The sequence below is a fragment of the Cynocephalus volans genome, chromosome 9, assembly GCF_027409185.1.
Source record: "Cynocephalus volans isolate mCynVol1 chromosome 9, mCynVol1.pri, whole genome shotgun sequence".
Taxonomy (NCBI): domain Eukaryota; kingdom Metazoa; phylum Chordata; class Mammalia; order Dermoptera; family Cynocephalidae; genus Cynocephalus; species Cynocephalus volans.
The window spans coordinates 42421041-42442973 of NC_084468.1; the positions used below are offsets into that span (position 1 = coordinate 42421041).

Genomic DNA, 21933 nt, shown 5'->3' on the forward strand with positions numbered 1-21933 from the left:
ATGCACATGATCTCAAATCCTCATAAAAAAATACCTTGCAAAATAAATATTGTCATTCTCATTTTACAGATGAGGAAACAGAAGTTTAGAGAGTTTATTGCCTATCTCAAAGTCCCATGGCTGTTGAGAGGTAGGGCCACAATGTGATGCAAGCTTTTCTGACTTCGGCCCAAATATTTCATTCTACATCTTCCTGACCTAATGAGCCAATGGAAAAAATATGTGAAAGAACTCACATAGTACCTAACACACAATAAACACTTTGTTTCAAAACTTGTTAATGACATCTGATATTTAAAAGTTATGCTCTCATAGCCATTAAGCTTCCTATAGGGTTAGAGCATGGTGTTGATAACAACAAACTCAAAGGGTCAACCCCGTACTGGCCAGCAGCCAAAACAAACCAAAAAAAGCTTCCTATAGGTTTCCTAAATTCCATACCTTTTGTCTTTCAGAACATCAGAAACCCATGTATCATGTAAACCCAGCCTTCACGGAGTTACTAGCTAATATTAAAACCTACTGTTCTTGAATTAAGGCTCAACACCAGAAATGTTATACTTGAGTGTCATGTTCCAAGTTCCAGTGAGAATAATCCACCCTGTCCCACTGTGTCCACTAAGCAAGGATGATTCAGATGCTATTCCACGTTAAACCCAATTCAGGGAAGGGGAAAGCTAGACACTGTACTTGTGAAACTGTTTATATAACTTTTCTCACGTCAAAATAAAAACTGTACAATCCACATTTCTATTTTTGCCTCAAATTATGAGCCCATTAAATATTCAATCTCATATACATCAGCTTTTTCTACATTTTTTAGACAAAAGAGGAAATAAAAAGTTTAATAAGTTCAAAAAGATGAAATAAAAAGTTTAATTAGTTCAAACACACGTAAAACTACATCACGTGAACTCTTTCAGGTCAATCGTACTCTCTTTTAACATCTAACTTCTTCTATTCACTCATTCTTATTATTGCCTACGGGGTATATTGTATTTTCTATGGGGCAAAAAAGAGTTAATAGTCATACTTGATATTTATTAATTCAGTTCAGTAACAGCTACCTGAAGATTTCCATTCTCCCAGAAACACAACAGGCTACAAAATTACTATTATCACACACTGTCCGTGTAACTGTGTGAACATGAAAGGCTCTGATCTCTCTGGAAATTCTCTCCTTGTTCTTCCTCAAATGGCCCCTGAGAACAGGTTTGGAGGCTCCTACAGGGAAGCTTAGTTTAGCTACTCGTCCATCATCTGGGAAGAAAGGTCCCCCAGTCTCTGGGAAGAGCATCCCCTTTGACAAAGCCACAGAAGCATAAAGGAGACACATGGAACAATAGTGATGAGAGAGAACAAACACCTGCCTGGCCAGATCAACCAAATGAAGCTTGGAGCTGGGGGGAGAGAAGTGTGGAAGTCACATGCACCACACTGTTATTGTCATCACACCACTCAAAATGATGATCATTATCTTCTTTATAGGCTAGAACCAAAGCATAAGAATCTCTCCCCTCGGATGCTGTTTAGACAGTGAAACTTGAGAACAGTCTAAACAAGCAGAAATGGAAATATCAACAACATGAGAATGCTCAGGGCACTCACAGCAATTGACCTCGTCGGACTTGTCCACACAGTCATGGTCACCATCACATACCCACTCCGTCGGGATGCAGCGCCCATCACTGCAGCGATGCTCCGTGGCGGGATGGCAATCTGGAGAGACGAAAATTCATGAGGATGTAGAAAACCAGCAGGACAGCACTCAGAATCCTGTGGCTCACAGTTCCCATTGAGAAGCCTCCACGCCAGTTGTTACAATATTTTCAATAACGTTTCTACGGTGGGTCTGGCACAATTAAAACACCATGTCCCACCAAGCTTGTGCCCCACTGACCACTCTGTCACTGTGGGGTAGGACATATCTATTTTTCATTTGAATAACAGTACAGCCCCACTGTCACAGGACCCTTAGTTGTTCTTACGGTTGTTGTCTTCAGGCTTTGTTTTCTTTCCTTACAAAAAAATTGTGATTTCTACACTGATAAACAGAACTGTGTTTTGGGTTTCACGAGGTAGATAGCTGAGTTGATGTATATGTGACAGCTGTCTCGTGTTTCTAAGATTTGTAACTCGCCTCTCTCTGGTAAATTTGGAAGGTAAGAATCTCCTTATGTCATCTCTCCTGATACTAAGCCTAAGTTTTCATTGAACTATCTTAATATATAACCCACATTGAAAGAACTGCTGGGTAGGAAATGCAAACAACTTATATTATTTTCACAATTCTTCTAGGCCTGGATTTAAACTTTCTCACACTCCATACATTCCTGGGGCAGGGGGGAAGAACTAAGTGATAAGTTTCCTCTCATAGAGGGCAGAATCCATAGGATGTTTTGCCATGAGAGGTGGTATAACCTAAACATAAGCCCTTTAAAAGATGTATGTGGATTCATGAATAATAATTTCAATAATGAGAATCATGGGTTTCCATTAATAGTGCCACTGTCACAGACAGACTCCTAAAGGGACATGGATCTTAAAGGGCATTTTGGAGCAATAAAGCAAAGAATATGGAAGACATACGCAGAGAAAATAAGAAAAGCACAGGGGGTGGGAAGCTTGGGCAGGAAACAGAAGAGCCACCCATACTCAGCCCACTAAAGATCAGGAGCCATGCAGAGACTGGTCTAGGGGAAAGTTGTTACTAATGCCATCAGATGAGGACGATAGCCGTCCTGAGAACACAAGCTTCACGATACCCTACTATCTTCAGAGCCACTATGCTGAATGGCAACCGCATTCTTTTTCACACATTAACTATACCCTGGCCCCCTCCAGTAACTTATCCACCTGCCAAGCTCCACTCACTCCTCCTGCATTTTCCCAGTTACCTCATTGGCAAAAGGAAAGGTTGGATTAGATGATCTCTAAGGCCTTTTGCTACCATAAATTCTATGATGTATATAATTACAATTTCTTCTAATCTTTTGTCTCAAGACTAGTCATTCAGAGGATAACCCACATCTATCTAGTCACCTGTGGGATGGTTTGTACATATACATATTTTTAAATATTTTTATGGATGCCCTGAGGGCCAACTAGAAACTGCTAAGTTTTTTAGTATGGGGTTATTTCTGATATTCACCACTCCCAAACGTTCTCTGATCATACCCCGGCTCCTTTCCCAACATTGCTTCCGATATTCTCTAATGCTCAGCACTGTCTCATGTCATTTTCCCAGTGTCCATCCTCATCCCAGCTTGCGCTTTTGTTCATGTTGCAAAATTCCTATGTCATTCAATAATATACAACTTAAAAATTTGAAAGCTAATCACAAAGCCAAAAAGGTAAATAAACAGGTTTTAACTCACGAGATGGCATTCAGAATTGAACATGGCTCTTTGAAAGGTAGGTTCATTCTTTAAAGTTAAGAAAAGCAGTATTTGTACATAAAACAAATGTGTCATCTTAACCCTAGGTGTAGCTATGACACAAGCAGTCCCTGTAGTGCTTGGCAATCAAATAAAGGAGGGGTCTTTGGTTACACATAAGACGGAGGCAGGCACACACAATCTATCTGCCTGAGAAGTTTCACTCAAGAGCTCAAAATCTAAACGTAAGCCCCTGGCTCTAACCATAGGAGAAAGAGAACACTTTCAAGGAGAAAAAAATATTAACACATTAACAACCTTTATCTGTCTTTCCATCCCACTTCTTTAACATTTCCTTAGTATATGTAAGAAGTATGACATTTACATATAAAATATGACTGAGACCAGTGATTGAAAAAAAACTTTTAAAAAATAAACTGACAATTTCATAACTTAGACTCCTACTCACATTAACAATGAGCTACAAGTCCTTAGCTATAAATTTTCGTGATTTTAAATTTAAACTCTTAGGGAAACAATGCTACTTACCGCAGTTTTGTTCATCACTCAGATCCCCACAGTCATCATATCCATCACACACAAGGCTGTAATTAAGGCACTTTCCTGTGTGACAGTGAAACAGATTCTCACTGCAGTCTGCAAATAAGAGAAGCCACCAATGTGTCATCAGAGCAGTACAGGTTGTTATAGCAGTACTTTACTTGACAAAAGCTTATCATGGGAGAGAATCCGTAATGGTAACCTGGTTCACACCTACTGATTTACAGGTGAGGAGACTATGGCACAGAGAGATCCAGTGACTTGTTCCATGGCATTTATGTTACTGCAGAACCGGGACTAGGACATTTGGATCCCTAGGCAAGTGTTTTTATCACTTTCTGAAAGGTTTTATCTGACTTCCACTTTCACTCATTTGTAACTGGGTCATGTTTTTTTTTTTTCCAGTATGTGGCTTATCTTTTCATTTTCTTAACGATATTTTTGAATCACAAATATTTTTAACTTTATTGAAGTTTATTATTATTTTTTTATTCCTTGTGCTTTTGGTGTCACATTTAAGAATTCTTTGCCTAATCCAAAGTCACAAAGATTTTTTTTCCCATGTTTTCTTCTAGAAGCCTCATAATTTTCACTCTTATGTTTCAGTCTATGGTCCATTTTGAGTTTATTTTTGTGCATGATTTGAGGTGAAGGTCAGCAATCATTTTTGCACACTTGATATCTAATCATCCCAATAAAGACTTGAATAGACTTGAAATAGAAAGACCTTGTGAAAGATATATAATGACTAATAAGCACATGAAAGTAAGGAAAGGCAAATTAAAGCCACAATATGATACTTCTACACATCCCCTAAAGTGGCCATAATAAAAAAGACAAATAATACCAAATATTGGCAAAGATTTTCAGAAACTGAAACTTTCATGCATTGCTGGTAGAACTGTAATATTTATAATGCCACATTGGAAAACAGACTGGTAGTTTCTTATGAAGTTAACTATAAACTTACCACACAATTAATTCATAAATTCCACTCTAACAAATCTACCCAAGAGAAATTGAACATGTATTCACACAAAGATTTGTATATAAATGTTTATGGCAGCATTATTAATGACAGCCCCAAACTGGAAAAAATCCGAATACTCACAAGTGGTGAATGAACAAACACAATGCAGTGTACCCATACCATGGGATACTATCCGGTGACTAAAAAGACTAAATTATCACTACATGTATACTCTCGGCTGTACTGATAAACCTCAAAATGTTGTGCTAAGGGAAAGAAACAGGACACAAAGACTATGTATTACATGATCCACCTATGAAATTCTCAGAAACAGAAAATTTATAGAGACAGAAATCAGAGTAGTGGTTACCGGTGGCTAGAGGGGTGGGAGTGGGGACTGACTGCAAATGGGTAGGAGGGAAATTTGGAGGAAGATGAAAGAATTCTAGAACTTGATTGTGGTGATGGTTGCACAACTTTATAAATTTGCCAAAAAGTCAATAGGTGAAATTTATGCTTTGCAAATTATACCTCAAAAAAGCTGTAAAAAAACATTTAAAATTAATGTATGTAAAAATCCCTGCATTTAATAGAAACTAGATTTCTGGGATGTATAACAAGAACAAAGGAAAGAGGTGAGAAATGAAGACTACTTGGCTGATGAGGACCAGGAATCAAGTCGTCAATAGTCCGGTCTCCTGAATTGCGTCTGATTGTTTTTTCTCAAGCAAAAGCCTGTATCTCTTACAATTGGTGGTGGACATCTCTTTACTCCAAACATCCCAAAGTGGATGACAATTCATTATCAAAAGCCCTTAGCATTGACTGGTTAAACTGTTAGCCACATCCAAATATTACACTTATATATACATGAATCATAAATGTCTATTTTAAAAAGGGACTCATCTAAAAAGAACCTTTTTTTGTTTGTTTTTGTTTGTTTGTTGTTTTTTTATTTTATTTTATTTTTTAATTTATATTTTGAGTTGAAACATAATTAATTATACATATTTATGGGGTACAAACTTGACTATCAGTATTTATGTACAGTATGTGATGACCAAATCAATATTATCAGCACATTCATCCTTACAAATTGTAATTATTCTTAAAATTACCCTCTAACCCCCCTCCTCCTACTCCCTTCCCGACTGTAGTAACTATAAGTCTGTTCTACCCCTCTGAAACTTCAACGTTTCATTGTGGTCTTTCTTTCTTTTGTTCTTTCTTTCTTTCCTCCCACTTATGAGTGAAGACATGCAGTATTTCTCCTTCTGTGCCTGGCTTAATTCACTGAACATGATTTTCTCAAGCTCATCCACGTTGCTGCAAATGGCAGAATTTCATTCTTTTTTATGGCTAAGTAGTATTCTGCTGTATATAATATATATACCACACTTTCCTTACCCAGTCATCCATCAATGGACACTTAGGTTGGTTCCACATCTTGGCTAACATAAATCAAGCTGTGATGAACATGGGAGTGTGGGTAATCCTTTGACATGATGGTCTCCATTCCTTTGGATATATATTAAAAACTTTTAGAATCACATCATTTTAGGAGTGGAGTGGGCCTTAGAGATGTTCAGCATCTTCATTAAGAAGATGTGTATGTGTACTCACACAAATACACATGCATGTGTACACGTCTGTTCACACTTACACAAAACTTTGTAAGTACTTTATATTTTTACATCCCCCAGACTGAATAATTTTCAAACAAGGTCAGCCATGGTAAGGGAAAATATAACAACTAAGAAGAAGTCTTAATTATCACCTTGACAGTATATTTCCTCCCTTCAGCAGAGAGTGCTATTTCCCCATGCTGCACCCCACTGCTGAATGGGATTCCTACCACATGATAATTGAGTCAAGCAAGGTTATGGCATTGGTTCTCCTGTCCACTGGTAGATTTGGGGAATTTGTACATCAAAATCTTTACATTTCCTTGTGAAATTTTAAAAGGTCTTCTTGATTTTAGTTTTCTTTTAAGCAAAATTACTCTTGTGGGAAGTTTGGAATCAGTATGCTAGAATCAGCAATACCAAGGAAATTAGGTTTCTCAACTTGACCTTCAGTGCAAAACTAAATGCATTCTCCCAGAGGAGGGGGATGGGTTTTGGCAGATTTTAAACCCTATGAGTTAATTTCTTTTTTAAGCAGTACACTTCACTTTTTTTATGGTAGTACTACTGGAAAATCAAATACTCCTTTCAGAATCTGATTAACCTGAGAACACACCAAAAATTTCCACAGGTTTATGCGTCCACCGTGAGGCACATTCTGGACCCCTGGTAATTCATACTAAAACACCTCATTGGAGTTATTTTTAAAATTGATGTTGGCATTTATTAAATTCTTTCATAAATGGAGAGGACTCGGGCATCTTTTTAAAATCCTCGTTATTCATACAGGTGCAGATTTAGAAAAATTTAAAGTCACTGTCATGATTTGCTTGGTTAGAAGCCATTTTCGGAAGTTAGATATAAAATAAGGTGCATTTGGAAAATAACATGTTACTTCTCTAAGGCCTGTATGATTAGTAAACACACAAAACTAGAGGCACTGCACAGCCAGAAATACACACAAATAGCAAAGTTCACAGTGGCTCCTTTTATTGGAGTAAATGTTTATTTGAACTGAAAAGAGATGGTGTCAGCGCAATTTGGTCCAACAAATCAAAATGTTCAAAAGCTACTTGTTGTGATTTTCTTTCTCAATACAAGCATAATTTTGCATGACCTAAGGTAGATGTTTTTCTGTACACAGCTCATTTTTCTTAAGAGCTTGATACAAAATGTTTCTTCTGAGGTTCTTGCATGGTAATATTTATTTCAGTTTGACATCTCATATACATGCTATTAACTTTTGTCCCTCAAAATTATCATTACATTAAAGCAGCAAACGAAGAAACAGAAAGCCTTTTTATCAAAGGCTTCATTCAATTGGTTCAATTTGTACTACGACTCTATAAACACAAATATGTTGCCTCAACTAAAGATACAAGTCCAGATGCACAATTTCCACCCATAGAATGTTCAAGATGGAAAGGTCCAAAGGTCATTTCATCCAACCCTCTCATTTTGAGATGACCAGAGAGGTTAAATGGTCTGCCCACCATTGCCCAGCTCATTAACAGCAGATCACGAGAAGAAGCTGGGCTTCTTGACTCCCGGGCTTCTTTCTACTGCTGACTTCTACCTCGAGAGGAGGATTTCTCAACTGCTGCACTACTGACATTTTGGACTGAGTAATTCAGGCCAGTGGTTGGGGGGAACTGCCCTGTGTAATGTAGGATGTTTAGCAGCATCCCTGGCCTCTCCCCACTAGATGCCACTAGTACCTCTCCCCACCCCTACAGCTGTGACAATCAGAAATGTCTCCATACATTGCAAAATATCATCTAAAGAGTTGAAAACCACTGTCCTAGAACATATAAACATCACCTGAGAGCAAGGCCTAGTTTCAATGTTATCTATTTCATCAGCTCTCTCCACACAACCCAGCTCCAAGGGATTATTTTGATGGAAATCTTTCTATAATTTACCTTGCACCCCTGTCTTAGTAAAAAGATCATGGTAAATACGCTCATTTTTGATAACTCGGAAACATCATTTGATATCAATTTTTATTTTGCACTGTTTAGGTTGCCTCCTTTCTAAAATAGCTTCATGTGGTACTATTTTTTAAATTGTTGTGCATATTTTACTGTTTCTGTCTGCCCTACCACATATCACCCAGTCTTTATCAGCTGTCCCCTTGACTTCCAGTGGTCATCCTCTGCACCCTAGAAATGAGAGGTGCTGGGTGAGGGAAGGGGTAAGATAAAAACAGTTAACAATGACAACAATCACAACCATAAATCCTAATGTTCTTTGAGTTATTGCATGCCAGACATTAGTCTACATGCTTTAAATCCAATGATTCATTTTTCTGAACAATTCTAGAAATAGTTACTACTATTGTTTTCATTTTACTGATGAAGAAACTGAGGCATAGGGATGTTGATAACTTGCCCAAGTTCTCAGAGGTAGGAAATGGTAAAGACAGGAACCGAGGCAGCCTGACTCAAAACTTCCAGTATTGATCACTATACTCTACTGCACTCAGTATAATTATATAACCATTGTCTTCAAAAACGAGTCAACCAATTCTACCAAAATTCAGAGCTAATAATTTCCAAAACTATTTGATGGTGGTTTTATGTGGAATTAAGTGTGTAGGCTTTGTGACAGTTATTTTCCTATGACAACCATTTTCTTTGAGACTTTTTAAAAAATGTATTCATTTGCTAAGCACCTACTATGTTCCAGGCACTGTTTTAGGAGCTGGTTATAGAATCAAAAGATTATAGAATGTTAGGAACAAAAGAGACACCAGATACCTTCTAGTCCAGTGGTTTCAAATCTGGCTGCACATTAGAATTTCCTGGGGAGCTCTGCAAAAGTACTATTGCCTGGGCCCCACTTCCAGACCAGCTGAATCAGCTTCTCTGCAGGTGGGGCTTCCTGGGGGTGCTAATGTGCAGCCAGCCTTGATAAGAAAAGTCAAGGTTAGAGAAGTAGCCTCACAGAACTAGTCACAGAGCTAGAACATTTTAAAGTTGCCCTAATTTCAAAAATCTTTCTACTACACCACTAAAATTGTTCCAGGTAGTTGGAAATATTTTCATTCAATTTCTTAGGAAAATACTAACAAACAAGGCAAAACTATTTAGGGGAGAAAGTCAGTAAGTAGTCACAGATACCTGGAGCACTGCTGTAATAGACAATTACCTCCCAAAGCATAATAGAGCATCCAAACTAGTTAAAAACTTTCCTGTCATAATAATTATCAGAATATAATCATTCACCAAATCTGAGCTTTTGGGAACAAGGACAAGTCGAAGGCAGCACAGCTGAGAGAAAGTGGCATTAAATTTGGAACCCTTCAAGACTGAGTTCAAATCTAGCACTTTGAATCACTGTCAAATGAATTCATCACCCCAAGCCCTGGCTCTGTACCTGTACAAAAGGGATTAGGCAATACCTCCTGTGCTGATAATCAAACCATATCATGTAGGTAAATGCTTCTAGCACAGTTGATTAGGTAATTCACAAATAAGAAATCCCTTCCATCCCTTCCTTTGAACATGAATAAAAAGGAATTCAACAACTCAATAAACTATACAAACTATATAATTTGACTCATGTTTTATAAAAGCAGAAAAGTGCTTAGCTAGAGATTATCTTTGCATCTAATCCATAGAAGCATGATCTTCTCTGGCAGTCCTCCTCATCTACCTGCCAGAACCTTGGGAACCAGGTATATTTTTCTGCCCCTCCCCGGGAATGCACAGCAAAACTTCCCTCATGAGTATTTGTGGGCCATGTTCATGCTCTGATTGCATCCAAGCTCTAATTCAAATTTGCACTATTCCTTCACTGCAGGGTGGTGACAACAGGAATGTGGCACCTTCCATAAACACTCATGCTGAAATGCCACAAGCACTGAATGTTAGAGTTCAGAAGAAGATGTCCTTTTAAGGTCAGAAACAACTGCATATGAAGCCTTCAAGGTCTAACTAAGCATTTTCATACAGAAGTTTTCTGAAGGGATGTCTTTCCTCCAAACCAGATCATTTTTTAAGTATGTTCGTGAGTAAAGCCAGTGTCTGTCTTCCTTAATAAATTCTTCAACTCCAAGGACATTGCTAAATAACTTGCAGAATAGTGATACCTTCTTGTCCCATTGCAGCTAGGAAATTTTACTTCTTCAAGTTTAGTTTCAACAAATGTGGCAGAAAGCACTTACTGTGTTCCAAGTGCAATGCTCAGTAAAACAGAAGAACATAATGATGAAATTGATGTTGGCCCACCACAGAGGGGAGAAGCACATGCAGAATTTGAATAATGCCATGATATGGACTATAATAAGAGATAAATAAGAGATGCCATCACAATTCCCCTAAAATGAATATAATTCTATTGAGCTATTTAAAGTATCCTATTGTGGCTATTTTGCACAGTATTTTCTGCTAAGTCCACAGCAATACTCCCCAATATAAGTATACATCCTATAAAAATGTTTTTCATGTAAAATTGTGTGCCATAAGTTTTTCTGAAGAGAGAATTTCAAGTTGTGAAAAACAAATGTCTTTCTGAAAAACATTTGCTAAAATATGTATAGCATAACTAAAGTTCCAAAGGATGCGAGGTACTATGCAAAATAAATAAATGCATGAACAAATAAATAAAGATGGAGAGTAACATGAGGAAATAATTTTCAGGAAATACCAAGTTAAGCAAAATTAGTAATTATTTTAACTGTAGAATTTTTCAGAACTTTTAATACAAATATGTATTGTAACTCTCTAAGAAGATCTAGTAGAGAGCATTTCCCAAACTAATTTTTTTTCTCATTCATTTTTCAAGACTCAGGTACTATGAGACACCAGTTTGGGAAACACTGACCCGAAATGTTGCAACAGCAGTGCCTTTCGAAAGTTCTGACCAATGAACATGCCAACCCTTCAGATAGAAGAAGAGTTGGCTCACCTGGCAAACAGACCAGAGGAATCTTTCCATTGAGGTCAGCAGTGTGGAACTCTTATAAAGCCTTGGCAATTCTCACGACGAGTAAAACACAACTTGTCCCATACTAAATATGGCTGGTTATACAACCATTAAAAAACAATCAGACAAGGGGCTAACAACCAGACTACACAAGGAACTCAAACAACTCAACAACAAAAAACCAAATAAACCAATTTCAAAAAGGGCAAAGGACCTGAACAGACATTTCTCAAAAGAAGACACACAAATGGCCAATAGACCCATGAAAAAATACTCAACATCACAAATCATCAGGGAAATGCAAATTAAAACCAAATGAGATATCATCTCACTCCAGTTAGAATGGCTACTATCAAGACAAAAAATAACAAATGCTGGCAAGGATGTGGAGAAAAAGGAACTCTCCTTCATTGCTGGTGGGAGTGCAAAGTGGTACAGCCACTGTGGAAAACAGTATGGAGGTTCCGTGGACAACTAAAAATAGATCTACCCTATGACCCAGCTATCTCACTACTAGCTATATACCCAAAGGAAATGAAATCAATATACCAAAAAGACACCTGTACTCCCACATTCATCACAGCACTATTCACAACAGCCAAGAGATGGAATCCACCTAAATGTCCATCAGTGGATGAATGGATAAAAAAAACTGTGGCATATATTTACAGTGGAATACTACTCAGCTATTTAAAAAAATGATATCCTATCATTTGCAGCAACATGGATGGAACTGGAAACCACCATGTTAAATGAAGTAAGTCAGGCACAGAAAGACAAATACCACATGATCTCACTCATATGTGGAATTTTTTTTTTTTTTAAGTGGTTCTCAGAGAAGTAGAGAGTAGAGTAATGATTACGGGTGGGACAGGGGAGGAAGGAGAAAAAATGGTGGACTAATAGGTACAAAACTACACTATCTACCCTAAATGAATCATTGTGCAGTGTACTGAAACAACAGTGTACCCCACAAATATGTACAAATAAATGTTAAAATATTTTGATGAAAAAAAATTAGAACACAAGTGCATATAGTTCTGTTTTGAATACAAATCATGTAATATAATTCTTGAGTCTAGTTTTTTCCTTCTCTCTCATGCATAAGTGCAAAACAACTTGAAATCTGAATCTATATTGGACAAACCACTGGCCAGTTCAGTTAAAACAACTAACCAAATCAGTGAGGAAGTAAATTGTGGATGTTTAAAGCTGAATCTATCAATCAGTAGATTAAAAATAGTTAATGCCATTGACTATCTCTAGGTTTGGGGAAAGCATAAACAAACCAGAGGCTCTGTATTTGCCGTGTCATGAATGTTATGAATCATTAGTGTGAAAATTTTTCCTATTAAAATAACCTTTTTAGAAAACATTGACCTTTGTACTCATAAAGCTTTAAAAACAAAAACAAAAATCCTCACCCAAACAAAATAAACCAAAAGCCTTCTCCTGATTATAAGACTCTATGCAAAAACGTTTCAATCCCTAATCTGTTCCAATGCAGCATCTAGCTGTTGGATTCCTAATAAAACCATGCCTTTGAAAGGTGTGCAAACAGACTACTGTCACCCTGGGGGAAGGTAAACACATTGCTCGCTTTAGAAAGGCAAACCAAAAGCAGTCTACGCAAATGTCTGATGGTTGTCAGGATTTGACAATGGAATGGTTTTGGTTTCTAGGCCCCTGAATAGAACCCCTGTCCACCCAGACAAACCCCAAACAGCCTGCTACATACTGCAGTGAGCCTCGTCGCTCCAGTCGTCACAGTCATTGTAGCCATTACACTGCAGTTTCCTGGGGATGCAGATTCCACTGGCACACAGAAAGCCCTTGCCCCCATCGCAGAGCACTAAAAAAAAAGGGGGGGGGGCAGAAAAACAATGTCAGAATAAGGGTGTTTTGTTTTCTCTTTTAAAATTAGTAAAGATCAATAAAAAACAGAAAGGAATCTTTCCTTGCTATTTGACAGATTTGTTTCCAAACTCCCTCAGCATCATCGTCACCAGTTTTTCTTTGGCACTCTAGAACGTTTATTGCGAAATTACCTTAGAATGACATAAAGAGTATATGTCTGAGAAAAGCAGGAGAAAATTCACCAGTGCACTTGCAGAGCGAGACATCCATGTTCAGAGCAAAAGAGAGCAGCCTCACCAATTGCACAACGTATAGGGGAAAACACCCAATGGGAATTTTTTTTAATAATTGAAAATTATGTCAAAGTGAAGTGCTATTAATTGAAGAGACTCAAAAGAAAGAAAAAAAAAAAAGCTCTCCTAAAATGCTATTCTATGTAGCACAGAGAAAGTCACATTAAAAGCAGAGTCAGTTGGGCTGGCCAGTTAGCTTAGTTGTTTAGAGGGCACCCTTACAACACCAAGGTCACAGGTTCAGATCCCTGAACGAGTCAGCCACCAAAAACAGTCAATCAATTAATAGTTGCTTAAACACAAGCATAGAGACACTGTGCCCTGTATTTGAAATATATTTTAAAATGTCAGAGTTAATTTTGGCATAAGAAATATGAAATGACATTAGCTAACAATACAATATTTTCATTCTTTTTTTCCTTAACACAGTTACATTTTGGTATTTTATGCTTTTAGTATTATGTTGTTCTTTTTCTTCTCAAAATTCAATACATATTCAGCTGTTTTAAAATTACAGTAGACAATAAATTAAAGATAAAAAGCTAGAAACATTTTTCAGGAAGACAGTAAGAAAAGGTAAATTAGTTCAACTAAGTGGGTGTTAAAATAAATTTAAATATTTGGTAATGTTCATCAAATGCCTTTTAAATGTGCATAACCTTTGATTCAGCAATCATTTCTTGGACATCATACAAAGGAAATCATTATGAATATGTGCAAGTTTATTTGTAAGCATATTTATACCATTATTGTTTATAATGAGGAAACAATGAAATAACTATGCAATAGTAGGGGACTAGTTAAACCAATTTTGTTACCTCCATAATAAAGAATACTGTTAACAGCCATTGAAAAATATATTGTAGAAAATACTTAATATTCTGGAACAAAGTTCAAAATACTTTTAGTGGAAAAACACCAATTGGCCTTAAAAAACATAATAAAATTTGGCATGGGAAGAGGTATATCAAAGACTACTATAATTATCCCTGGTATTAGGATTAAAGGTCACTTTTGTTTTTATTTTATTTTCTTCACTGTATTGTATTTTACAAATATTCTTAAAATGATGATGTCTTACTTTTTTAATAAGAAAAATAAAAAGACGAACGTTTTTTATGAGCTCCTGTTTCAGAATAACAGTAGATGAATAGAACTTCTGAAAACCTCCCTTCCTCCCTCCCTCCCTCCCTCTCCTTCCCTCCCTCCCTCCCTCCCTCCCTCCGTCCCTCCCTCTCTCTCCCTCTCCCTCTCCCTCTCCCTCTCCCTCTCCCTCTCCCTCTCCCTCTCCCTCTCCCTCTCTCTCTCTCTCTCTCTCCCCCCCCCCACCCTACCTCCCTATCCCCTCCACCAAAGCTACCGTGTGTTTGTTGATCAGCTATGTGGTCAGTGGCCTGGTCACTGACACCATTCCCTGAACTAAGTATTTCTTGATGAGATGAGCCTTGTTGGCTAACTAAAGGAACCAGGAAATATGGAGCATTTTAACTCCATAATTAGAAATACAGAAAAAGTACTAACTGAAAGCTCTAGGCAGTGAGACCCACGACTGTCATATTTCCCTCCATGTTCCTGGAACCCAGTCGACTGGCTGGCACTCAGGAGGTTCCCAATTAATATTTGATGGGGAAAAGTCACCTATGTCTCTAAAGGAGCAATATATTGCTGTAAAGCAAAGAAAAAAATACAATTAGTAGACTATTTACCAGTGCTATCAAAGAAATCAGTTTTGACTTGCTGAACATTTAGTTGAACAAAACGGTTTGAACTGCATGTGTTCATTTATATATGGATTTTTTTCAGTAAATATATTAGAAAAATTGTCGCCTACCAGTTAAGTACCAGTTGCTACCAGTTAAGTAACCTACCTAACAGTAGGCTATTAGCAGTAAAGTAGTTAAGCACGTGATGCAACCTAGACCTGGGGGTCACTAAACATACTTAAGTAGTAGTTAAGTAATTAAATTTGGGGGGAGTCAACAGTTATGTGCAGATTTTAGACTGAATGCGGGTTGGCATTCCTAACCCCTGTGTTGTTCAAGGGTCACCTGTATCAGTTGATTTGGTGAATTTTTTATGATGCTACTTCATGTGCAATCTTCACAATATCAACAAGTCTGGTTTTCTGTCATATTCCACAATTTCAGTATCAATACAAATTATATCTATGAATTTCAACTGCCAGCATATTCAACATGTTCACTGTGCATAGTGTTAGAGGTTTCAGCAGAGAACTGTACTCCAAGAGCTACAAATACAGAGTCCTAATGGGTACAAAGGAAGCCAGATATAAAATGAAAACCAAAACACTAACTAGCCAATCTATACAATATCCTCTCTCTAGAGTTAAGAGAAAATGTTAAAGGAGTAAGTGTTTATCCTATCGTGAGACTGTTTCTGTGTTATACCAGACAGTGCAACAATTCCGTATGTCTGGATTTCAGCATCTGCAATGCCTCACAAGAATTACTGCCTTCCCCACCTATGGCTCTGATGATTCCTCAGGAAATGGAGCTGAAAGCTCAACATTAAATAGCTCCTAACATCTAGATTTCGTCTTTAAGACCCTATTTATTTGACTCCAGTAAAGTCATTTCTTGTATACGGTCATCTCAAATCTGGATCAAATTTAAAACGCAGCACTGCTTACATGGTTTTGATTATTGATATCACCTGTCTTGGCTGATTCAGCAGGAACCGACTTCTTTTGTGTGTTTCCTCATTTGGATGGGTGGCTGTCCTTGGTTTTAGAACATTGTAAATTGTTTCTTTATTCTTAATCTCTCCTTGAAAGTTCATAGTTTCATTACTCCATATTAGTTTTGTAAAATTAAAAAGACTTTTGTATAATCTCTTTCTTTTGATTTCTTCTTGCCCTGTAGTCAGAATTTCCACTTTATTTGTGTAAAACTGTTCTATGAACAAAGTGCTACAAACACATCTTATTTGGAATTTCTAACAGTCCCATCAAGTTGATAGGCAGGCATTCTTATCACAACTTTCTTGGGAGGAATGGCAGTTTACAAAGGGAGGAATTGAAATATCAATGAGGTTATGATAGGGATGGCCCAAAGCCACATAGCTAGTGAAAGGTGAAAACCACCCCAGAATCCTGAGGTCTGGCTCCGGGCCCAATCTTCCATGACATACCCACTCTTCTCTTTCTGGCTCAAGGGCAATGGTGCAGTCAGCAGATAGGAGGCCAACTCAAGGGCAACAGGCTTGAGTAAAAGTTCAAAGTTGTATTTATTTTTCTCTCTAAATAAAAGATAAATGTCTGTCCTTCAGGTGAACTGGATCCAAATGAGATGCTATTCTACGTCAGCTATAGGTTTTTTTGGAAAACACCCCAAAAGAGCTCTTAACAAGTTTCTGAAGAAATTTTTGGACTATAAATTTCACTATTTCATAAAAATCATTTTCTAACAGGCTTTTGAGTTAGCCCTTCAGATGACAAAGGGAGATTCCCTGAGAAGAAATCATGCTCTACAGTCTTGACTTCGTTTCCACTAACATCATCTATAATTCTAAGAGGTATACGTCAGACTTTAAATCAATGGCAGATCGATCAATGGAAGATTCATTCATTAATTAAACAAATATCCTATTGAGTGTCTACTATGTGCTCGACACTCCTATAGCCCCTGAGGATACAGCAGTGAAGAAAACAAACAAACAAACAAAATTCCCCACCTTCGTGGAGCAGAGTCTACTGACCATCACATGATGAAGATACTTTCCCCAACTAAAAACACTTCACCACCAAAGTTGACTTCCGTTTACACGTGTGACAATTAATTAATACTACTGCACGGATAGCAGTATACAAAGTTATATTGCCTAAGACACTAGTTTCCATGTCCGGGGGATAAGGACAGTTATGAATAACCTGGACTTCAGATCATCACGGATTCTAAAGAGTATATACCATGAGGATGACCAGCTCTTTTCAGTGTTCTTGTTCTGATAACAGACTGCTGAAATAATAAGTAATAGCCTGAAATTACCTTTAGGTTTTCTGCAATTGCTTCCAGCCCCCTCAGTTCTCTCTGTCTATGTACTGAGGGCGGCATTTGTATTGCCAAATGCTCTCATTACTCTGGTTGTTAATTTTAAGAGTCTTTTTCAGAAATAACCCACCAACCACTGACGGTCTGTTGTCCTCACTTGCCCTGTCTTTGAGCTCTTGCTTAAAGGGTAAACCTCAGTTTCAACTCCCCTTCTGAAGAGAGAAAGCCAACCTGGCAAAGCACATTATCATCTGGGCTGTTCTAAGAGCCTGTCAGCACTGCATTCTACACGCTGCTTGAAATCAAGTTACCGTAAACCACTATTGCTGTTACCTTTCACAAGGTTATTTGACTAGATGAAAAAGATTGAGTGCAATCTTTCAGCAGCTGATAGAAAAATTCCTCTTTTGGAGAGCAGTACGTATTTTGTCATAGATTGATAAAAGGATTGTGGTGAAAGATAAAGGGTGAGAGAGGAGATGGAAAATCTGAGAGTAAGCTCAAATCATCAAATTTGGTCTATACCCTGCCTTCTAAGAAGGGCGAGTCATAGTGACGGGAAGGCCTTTCATTTTGTTGAGCATTAAGATGTTTTGAATAGGTAGGCATGGGGGCCAGAAGGCTCTGAGTATGAGAGGAGTGAGGGTTCCCCACAAGGAGAGAGGGGTTGGGGGAGAGATCAATCTGGTTGAGTTTCTCTTAGAGGCACAGTCTAGAGAAGACCCTTTGGAAAACAGAAATATGTAGTGGGATATTTTAAGTTCTTTTCTGAGGAATCAGGGGTATAACCCCTTCCTCCATCTGCCATGTGGAACCAGCAAGGCTTGCGTCACTGTCTGATTTGTTCACTCATTTAGCCAATTTGGCTGTCCTCTAGGAGCTGGGAATACTGTATTGATTACAGAATAGATCTCTTGCCTTGTAGAACTTTTACTTTAGGGAGAAAAATATTATCAGTAAACATAATAAAGGAGAAAAATATTACACATCATGCCAGAAGGTAATAAGTGCTATGAAGAAAAGAAAAGTGTACTACAGAGTAAGGGAGATATGGGGCAGAGGGGTGGGGTAGAGCAGGTTCCAATATTAATTAGGGTGCCAGGGTCGGCCTCACTGAAAGCTGACATTTGAGCAACAACTTCTCGCAGAAGGCTCCAGCAGGAGGAAGTGCTGCTGCAAATTCCCAGGCAAGAGCATGCCTTGCAGGTGTCCGGATCAGCAAGGAGACCGTGTGGCTAGAGTGGAGTGAGCAAGGCAGCGAGCAGCAAGTGATGAAACCGTGAAGGGAGGGCCAGCCACGTAAGGCTTTGCAGGTCTCTGTATGGACTTTGTGACTTTAATGAAAAAGAAGAGTCATTACAAGGATGGAGTAACAAGTGGCATAATTTGTCTTAAGATCCTAAAGAATTGCTCTGCCTATTGTGCTGAAAATAAACTCTAGAGGGGCAAGGCAAGAAGCAGGGAACCAGTGAGAAGGCTACTGAAGGAATCCAGAAAGAGACAGGGTGGCTTGGAGGGAGGAGAGGTGGAGGTGTCGAGACATGACTGGATGCAGGATGTATTTTGAAAGTAGAGACAGGAGGGTCTCCTGGTCCATTAGATGAGAGCTGTGAGGGAAGGACAAGAGTCAGTGATGACGTCAAGTTTCCACCAGCTGGAAGACTGGAACCGCCATCCCCTGAGATGGAGCAAGGCTGTGGGGGGAAAGTCAGGAGTTACATTCTGTGCATGTTGAGTCTGACATACAGGAGATGCCCAAGTGAGATGCTGAGTAGACAACTGGATACACACGTTGGAAATCAGGAGAGAGGCCAGGACTCCACATACAAGTATGAATGTGTGTGTCATCGGCATATCTGACTAAAGCCATGTGCCTGGATGTGATCACCAAGGGAATGGTGAGTGAAGACAGTGAACAGAAGATGAGTGAGGGCTGAGCTACTCCACCGCATGTCTAACGGCCGTGGAGAAGAGAGGAAGCCGGCAAAGAGACTGAGGAGAGGCCAGTGAGGTAGTCGGGCCACCAGAGGTGAGTGTGGTATCCTGGAAGCCACGTGAAGGAAAAGGGATCCAAAAGGAAGAAATGACCAGCTGTGCCGAGTGCTGCTGGAAGATCAAGTAAGACAAAAATGAGATATGACAACCAGATCTGGCAATGTGGAGGTCAGGGGGGACCCTGATAAGAGCAGATTCAGTGGAGTGGTGGCCGCAGAAGCCTGACAGGGAGGGTTAGAGAGAGAATGAGAGGAGAGCAAGTAGGGTAAAGGAGGACAACTCTGTGCTGCAGGAAAAACATAAAATAAAATACATGGATAGTAGATGACAAAGGAAGTGGAGTTAAAAATAAAAAAACCCACCACTTTTAAATGCTTTTGTGTGAGTACGTTCTTTTGGCAGGAGCATAGAGAGGTACTAAGTTGTGCCTACAGGTTGGCTCAGGTCAAATAAACCATGACCACTCCTGAAAAGTTCCCTTTGAAAATGGAGGATCAGTCAACATGGGGAATATATTTACAATCTAAAAATGAAGCCAGTCTGTGTCTCTCTTTCCCTCTAATCCCATCACTAAAATGTGGCTTCCCCCCCAAAAGCCTCTACCTTCCAAGCTGAAAGATCCTTCTCATTCTCTTCATAGACATTTATTAAACACAGGGCCCTACGCTCATCACTTCTAATAGTGCTGATGCCAAAAACCAGCAGAACTGCAGTTAGCTAAAAACCAAACCAAGGCAAATAAACAAAAAACCCTGCTTTATTATAACTCGCATAATTTACACTAGCAGAAGATATTTATTTTGTTTGTTTATTGTCTCTCTCCCTTTTAGTATGTAATCTCCTTAAGAAAAGGCACTTTATCAGTTTTTCTCATTGCTATATCCTGAGTGTAGAATAGAACTAACACATGATAGGAATGAATTAAATATTTGTTGAATGAATAAATGAAGATCTTGAAAATGAGGTGCTTAAGTAGCAGAAATAAATCATCATTCCTATTTCTTGGCCCTCCATAATCAAAGGCAATGAATACCTTACAATTTTATTTTTTTCATTGCTAGGAGAATAAACTGGTGATGGAATACAAAAAAATCCCTCTGTGTTATAGTAGGATATTCACTCGAATCTGCCAACAAATCTGGCTTCTGAGCAGCATTTGCTTTTATGGTAGAATAAAGAGTATTAAAGGCCCTTCTACCTAAAATATCAATGGCCTGTGACAACATGTCTAACATTCTGTCCCTGACACCTACATTCACATTACTCATTTTGGGGGTTAAAATGGTGATTTCAGAAGAACTCTAGGATCCCAAGAAAAGAGACTTTGGTGCCACATCATGGGTTAAAGGGGTTACTTTTTCAATCCCCTACTCCATTTCAACCAGAGAGCTCTATATTGCCTGCTTTATACATTTAAGTCTATGCAAAATTACCGTTGAAGATGGACTTTTGCTGCTGAAAACAAATTTGAAAACCCTGTCACTCTTAAGATTTTAAGTATTCAGTTAAAATCTTAAAGAGCTTATATTTTAATCTTTCTTTTTTTTTTTTTTTTTTTTTGCTTTGAGTACTTGGTTCTGAATTTAACTATTGACCATTTAGCTCTTCAGTATGGTTAGCTTTTCATTAGACTTGAGAGAATGAGACATGGGATGAGTAACTTTTGAGGTGGGGGGTGCAGGAAAGATATAGAACATGAGGAGTAGGGTAAGAAGTGACACCTGGAACCACAAGTGAGCTTAGAACGGCCCTGCTTGAAGGTGTAGTGGGCGTGGATTTAACTGTCACTCTAGGGTGCAAGAAATGCCACATCATTTTATTTTTTCTAAGCCAAATTAATTCACACTTCTCACTCAAAAAGGGGGTGAGAAATATCATGCAGGCATGTTTTGCTGGATCCAGGAGGCTCTCCTGGTACCTAGATGAACCAAGGAAGGTCCCGTAGCTTTCAATTCCTCAGAGAATTGCTGAGGGGTTCATGGTCTCTAAGCTCTCAGGGTTTACGCTAGACAGACACACAATTACGTCTGTGCCAAGCCAGAGTATGGGGTCGTGTTCCCCAGCGTCCACCTTTCCTGGCTGCCCCACACATCCATTCCCCTCTGAGATCCTGCCTCTTCCCCAAGCAAGTGAGAACTGGTCCCTGCTACATGAGGGACATGCCCAAAGCTGATCCTCTTCTAAGCTTTAGGGGACATCCCCACATGCCCCTGTTTCCAGCTCTATCCCTCCAAACACTTCTCCCCATGCCACCCCACTCTGGTAATCCCACAGAATCTCTGCTCAGTCCTCTCCTCAATGCTGGTCTCCCTTTCC

At 38.7% G+C, this 21933-nt stretch overlaps 1 protein-coding gene across 1 annotated transcript in view; it reads right to left on the reverse strand.

Moving 5' to 3' along the window:
- Nucleotides 1–21933, reverse strand: part of CORIN (corin, serine peptidase) — a 252898-nt gene that overhangs the window by 79317 nt on the left and 151648 nt on the right. The window contains 3 exon segments of the mRNA XM_063108597.1: nt 1609–1719; nt 3927–4034; nt 13201–13314. Coding sequence (XP_062964667.1) covers nt 1609–1719; nt 3927–4034; nt 13201–13314 — 333 coding nt within the window.